General features: G+C 47.3%; 1 protein-coding gene across 1 annotated transcript; it reads right to left on the bottom strand.

Moving 5' to 3' along the window:
* Nucleotides 1-3,850: 3,850 nt before the first annotated feature.
* LOC127764560 (ethylene-responsive transcription factor ESR2-like) lies at nt 3,851-5,081 on the bottom strand. Its single transcript, XM_052289454.1, has one exon. The coding sequence runs from the start codon at nt 5,079-5,081 to the stop codon at nt 4,044-4,046; it is 1,038 nt and encodes a 345-aa protein (XP_052145414.1). The 3' UTR covers nt 3,851-4,043.
* Between the last annotated feature and the right edge of the window lie 663 nt (nt 5,082-5,744).

Here is a 5,744-nt window from a genome sequence, read left to right as displayed (position 1 = left end):
AAAGAGAAGAGCAGCGGGCTATAGATTTATAGCCAGCTACAGCACGGACTCCTAGATGTATGTGTGTATGACATGTGGGACCAGATACTAATTGTGTAGTACATGTATATAGATAACTATTGTATGAGGTCCTCATCGGTTGACAATGACTTATTATAAGCGATTATAAAATGATATGCAAGTAAAACTTTTGTATATATGTTCGTAGTGATTGAAAAGCCAAAGCTAAGAAAATCTGTCCTGAAAAAGTATCAAAATCAAATTAAAAATCAAGTTTTAAAATTCAAATTTTAGCTTTGTCTTATAAGCCATACGGCAAATGATGAGGCCCTGAATTGGCTATAAAATAGACTATAGTTTATTTGGAGCCAGTAGTTAGCTATACTATTAAACTTGCTCTTAGCTGGGTATTAGTACTCGGGAGACGCTGCGCGTACAATAATACGTACTAATACATACTGTATTGGAATCTACAATAATACGTACTATACGTATCTGGAGTGGAATAGTAGTACAAACAAGTGTACAACAAGCTTACAAGGGGGGTTTGAACTTGTTTATGTACGTGCCATTCTTCGGTGAGCTCGTCGATCATACACCTCTCCGGCGCCGGTGTGCACAGCTTGCTATAAGGCCAAGCAAGGTTTTTCACTTGAACCCACAGCAACCCATCATACCCGCACAATACGCCATCGAAGATCGTCGATGGAAAGCGCCACACATGCAGTGTTCCAGGCGCCCCTGCACAGCGTTATGAACTCTCGCGCGAATCCAGACGTGCTATACTAACCCTCTCTCTCTCTCTCCCCTCTCCCAGCAACAGAACCGTTCGGTCTTAATTACCCTCACATCACTGCGTTGCCGCCGGCTCACCGCCGCGACAACAACGACATCCGAGATAGGAGTACTCCGCTGCACGTCTGCACCTATCGTTTGGCGCCGGCTTTGCACTGTTAACCACCGGTGCTCACGTCTTCCTGGCGACGGATTGGTCGACAGGGCAATTGACAATTGAACCGCTTGATTTGGGCCAGGGGTGACGGGAGATTTGGCTAGCTAGCGAAGCACCAACTCCGGAATCCGCGCCCGCAGCATGCAAGATGCAGCACGCATGCACCAAGGGAACAAGAAATTTATCACCGGCCGCATGCAGACTGCGACGACTCTGCTCAGCTCGATCACACATATCGCCTCGCCTCTCTATCCTTGCGCGCACGCGCAGAGAATGAACCAGACGCCGGGCCAGGGCCCCGCGGCCGTACCGCGAGAATCGCGTGCGTGCGTGCGTGTTCTTCAATTTCATTCCATCGAGCTCAAGTGCTCAACGAAGTTTAGATCACACTGCAAGTTTAAAAGTTTAGTTGAAATTACAACAATGTGACTAAAAAATTATATGTGTATGAAAGGTTTGATGTGATGAAAAATTAAAATTTTTTTTAAAAAAAACTTCAGAGCTAAACATGGCCGAACTACTAGTCTAGCCCAGCTGGGCCAGCTCAAGCCGATTTTGGCTACAACTATTAGCAGGCCGATCATCGAACTTAAGCATAGAAATTATTCATATTGTTGGTTTGTCCATGTTGAACCACAGCATCAACATATTTTAGTCGCTTGATCAATGTGTCCCTCAAACATCAACTGTTAGATTATTAGGTCTACAGGAACAACTAGTGAGGCCTAAACTAGAAGATAGGCCCAAATAGACTCCCACCTCATTTTCTTTTCAACCCACCTTTTAATCTCTAAAATTTCTACCACATTTAGTTTGCCATATGTTTAGCAACCATTCTTAACTAGATATCCCGCTGCAAAGTATGGGATTGCATCCAATTCTATTGTGAGCCACCACATAGGCAGAAACGATGGCGGGTTCACCTCTCAGGTGGATAAGGCAACTGCTCGAGCTCCATCTCTAGCTATGTATCCACTATTGCTCTGTTGATTGTTGTCGACGTATGAAAAAATAGTCAGTAACTAACAAACGCTATTAGTCACCGCCTCACCGGCCTTGACGGCGGCACTGGCTTTGCAACTTGATGAAAATGTGGAAAAAGGCAACATAACATGGTCACTTGCTAGAGTCAAAGCCATGTAAGGAGCGGACTGAAAGAGCGAGTATGGTTTGTCCCGTTAGTTTCTTCTGTAATAGGTGCATGAAAATTTAGATACTCGTGACACACTTTTCAAACTGTTAAGCGGTGTGTTTCGTGTGAAAACTTTTTATATAAAAGTTGTTCTAAAATATCAGATTAATCTATTTTTAAGTTTGTAATAATTAAAACCCAATTAGTTACACATTATTATCACCTCATTTTATGTGAAACACTTAAATCTTTATCCTTATTTTCATTTCCAGGAGATTTAAACACCACCATACTAGGCTTGCACGATAAGATGAAAGAAGACATGGCATAAGAAAACACAATGACTACGCACGTTTGCATAGAGAGTCAAGAAATGCCATGGGATTACTATGTCATGTTTTTAAGAAAAAAAAATTTAGGAACTAAACAAGGCCTTAGTTTCATACTCGAATAATAGATGGTTTTACAAAATTCTCTTTTTATTCGTTATGTCACTATTTACCTTTGAATCGGTTTTTGTGTTCAGGCCAAGTTTAGTTCCCAAGTTTTGCTTCAAACTTTCAACTTTTCCATCACATCCAAACTTTTCTACACACAAAAACTTTCAACTTTTTCGTTTGGCGTGAACTAAACACACCCTCAGAGCACCCACAATGGTAAATACACACAAAAACTTTCAACTTTTTCGTTTGGCGTGAACTAAACACACCCTCAGAGCACCCACAATGGTAAAGTAAGGTGCTATCTATAAAACATGTACATCTCAGCAATAGACTAGATTAATAGTAAACCACCTCAATAGTAGTATGTCTATATGGGTATCTATAGCTCTCTAATACATTGCCTCGTTTTTCTCTATAGACTATCTACAGGTTAGTAGATAGCTTTGCTCTCTCTCTTTTCATTTAATCTCTTCCAAGTAGGAAAATATACGGACATGGATCTTCTTCATTTAATCTCTTCCAAGTAGGAAAATATACGGGCATGGATCTCTTATAGAGAGCCTATAAATAATCATTGTGGATGCCCTCCGTTTAGTTGGTACTCCAACCGAGGTATAACTCGTCCAACCAAGGGAGTACAACTTACATTTAACTCGTGCATATAAAGTTACAACTGCTGCTTGTCGTTTGGTAAGAAGCCGAGCTCACTGATGGATGGATGTGGCATAGTAGGACTGTATAATGCGCTTCAAAGTAAAAGTGCTGATATAGATTTGACTATAACAATGCCCCATGTTTCACAACATTTTTATGATTGCTAGTCAATCTATACGACGGTTTTTCAAAGAATTGATCTACGATGGCATTTGCTCGTTGCTATTAATTGAAAACTGCAATATAATAATTTCGTAGTACTAGTAATTTGTTGAAACGTGGTTGAAAACCCACACTGATGAAATAACCATGAGATTGTGCATGTAATAAGGGCCATCAATTAGTATAACCCATCCCTGCTTTTACGTGCAGGGCATTAAAGAGCTTTCGATCATATCAGAGCTGAATTTTTTTTTAGCAAAAAAGAGCTGAAAGTTGAAAAGGTTTTAATCGAACTATGGTACTATGCAAACAACAAACTGGTTGTGAAAAATCTCCCTGTGCATGAGCAAACTAGCTGTTGATGCATGCATGAGCAAACTAGCTGTTGATGCATGCATGCATGCTAATGAGCGAGATTTTTTTTTCATTAAGATTGAATTAATTGTTCAATAAGATCAAGATTCATTTTTTCAACAAGATCAAGTTTCAAGAAGGCCATGCATGGAATTAGTACTAGCCAAGATATCAATCATCCCAAGTTAAACTAGTACACAGAACACCACCGTAATCTCAGCAAGATTAGAGAAGATGCAGATAGTAACAAAGGATAGCGAAGCAAAATGCGCCCGCATTGACGCATGCATGCACGCGCGCCATGAGCGGCTGCGCGCGGCGGAGATCTCGACGTCGCCGGTTCGGCTCAGCCCCTGCGGCTGACGCGGCCGACGGCGGCCGACGGCGCCGCCAAGACCTCCATGTAGGGCGGGCACTGGATCACGTCCTCGAGGAGCCCCTGCGGCATCATCGGGAACCCGCGGTAGTCGTCGTCGCCGTCGCCGTCGCCGTCGTCGCAGTCCTCGACGGCGCCCCAGGGGGAGGACACGCGGTACGACGACGTCGCCTCGTACGGCCGCTCCAGCTTCGGCGCCGGCCCCGCGTCGTCGTGCGGCCGCCTGGTCGGGTAGAACCCGTGCAGGACGTCTTGCAGGAGCCCCGCCTCCGGCGGCTCACGTCGCAGGAGGAAGCCCCACGCGTCGTCGTCCGCTCCCGGCGCGGACGTCGCTGCGGCGCCTGTCGTGGTGGCCGGCGCGGTCGTGGCGGATGAGGCGGCGGCAGGTGGAGGCGGCGGCGGCGCGGAGGTGGGTGGGCGAGTACTGGGGTTGTGTGCGCGGCTGTGGGAGTGGGAATGGGAATGGGCGTGGCCGTGGCCGTGGCCGGCGTGGTGCAGGAGGAGGCAGCCGTGGGGGGAGGAGCTCATGAGGAGGTTGTGGAGGAGGAACGTGTTGAGCGGCTGCTGGTGCGACGCCGCCGCTGCCGCGCCCTGCGGCGGGATGTTAACCCACGGCCAGCACCCGCCGCCGCCTCCCCCCGGGAAGCCGGCGGCGGCGGGGACGGGGAAGTTGGTGCGCGCCCTGGTGCCGCGCATGGCGCGCGCGGCGACGTCGTAGGCGCAGGCGGCCTGCTCGGCGGTGTCGAACGTGCCGAGCCAGCGCCGCTCCTTGGACGCCGGGTCCCGGATCTCCGCTGCGAACCGTCCCCACGGCCTGCGCCGCACGCCGCGGTACCGCGTCCCGCTGAGAGAACCGCCGCCACCGCCACCGTCCGCGCCCAGAGACGCCGCGCCGCCGCCGCCGCCACCGGGCGACGGGCGCTTGCTCCGGTGGTGGTGCGAGTGCGCGTGAGCGTGGCCGTACAGCTGCGCGTTGGCGGGCTCGTCCATGGCGTGCTGCGCCTGCATGCGTGCCGGATGGATGGGTCGATATGTGCGACGCGAGTGCAAGGCTGCGCGGGCGGAGAGTTTAGCGGGGGATATGAGATGGCGCAGCTTGCTGGCTTATATATAGAGGGGAAGGAGGGATATGGCTTCGTGAAGAAGGCTGTGTGCCTGTGTGCGACTGTGCATCACGGTGCACCAGTGTCTGTGCACTGTGGACAAGGACAACATCATCCTCATGCCTTGGCATGGGTGTGGGTAGAGAGGCCAGCCATTCGTCTGATCGTCTCTGCCTCTGCTAGTATTTTCTTCTCTTGGCACTCTGCCGTCCCTGAAAAACCTAACTTAAAATAAAATATGACATAATATAATAAATCTGCTCCAGTTTAGATTCGTTATACTCCCTCCGTCCCAAAATAAATGTGGTTTTACACTATTTATGTCTAACGTTTGACCGTTCGTCTTATTTAAAATTTTTTTTATGATTAATATTTTTGTTGTTATTAGATGATAAAACATGAATAGTACTTTATGTGCGACTAACTTTTTCAAAATTTTTCAAATAAGACATGCGGTTAAACATTAGACATAGATTTCCACGACTGCACTTATTTTGGACGGAGGTAATACTAGTTATGTCTTATTTTATTCTAAATTATGTTTTTTTTGGACAAGGGAGCAGTTATT

Source organism: Oryza glaberrima, chromosome 2, assembly GCF_000147395.1.
Source record: "Oryza glaberrima chromosome 2, OglaRS2, whole genome shotgun sequence".
Lineage (NCBI taxonomy): Eukaryota > Viridiplantae > Streptophyta > Magnoliopsida > Poales > Poaceae > Oryza > Oryza glaberrima.
The sequence above is the reverse complement of the archived record's forward strand: the minus strand, read 5'-3'. Positions and strand labels throughout refer to the sequence as shown.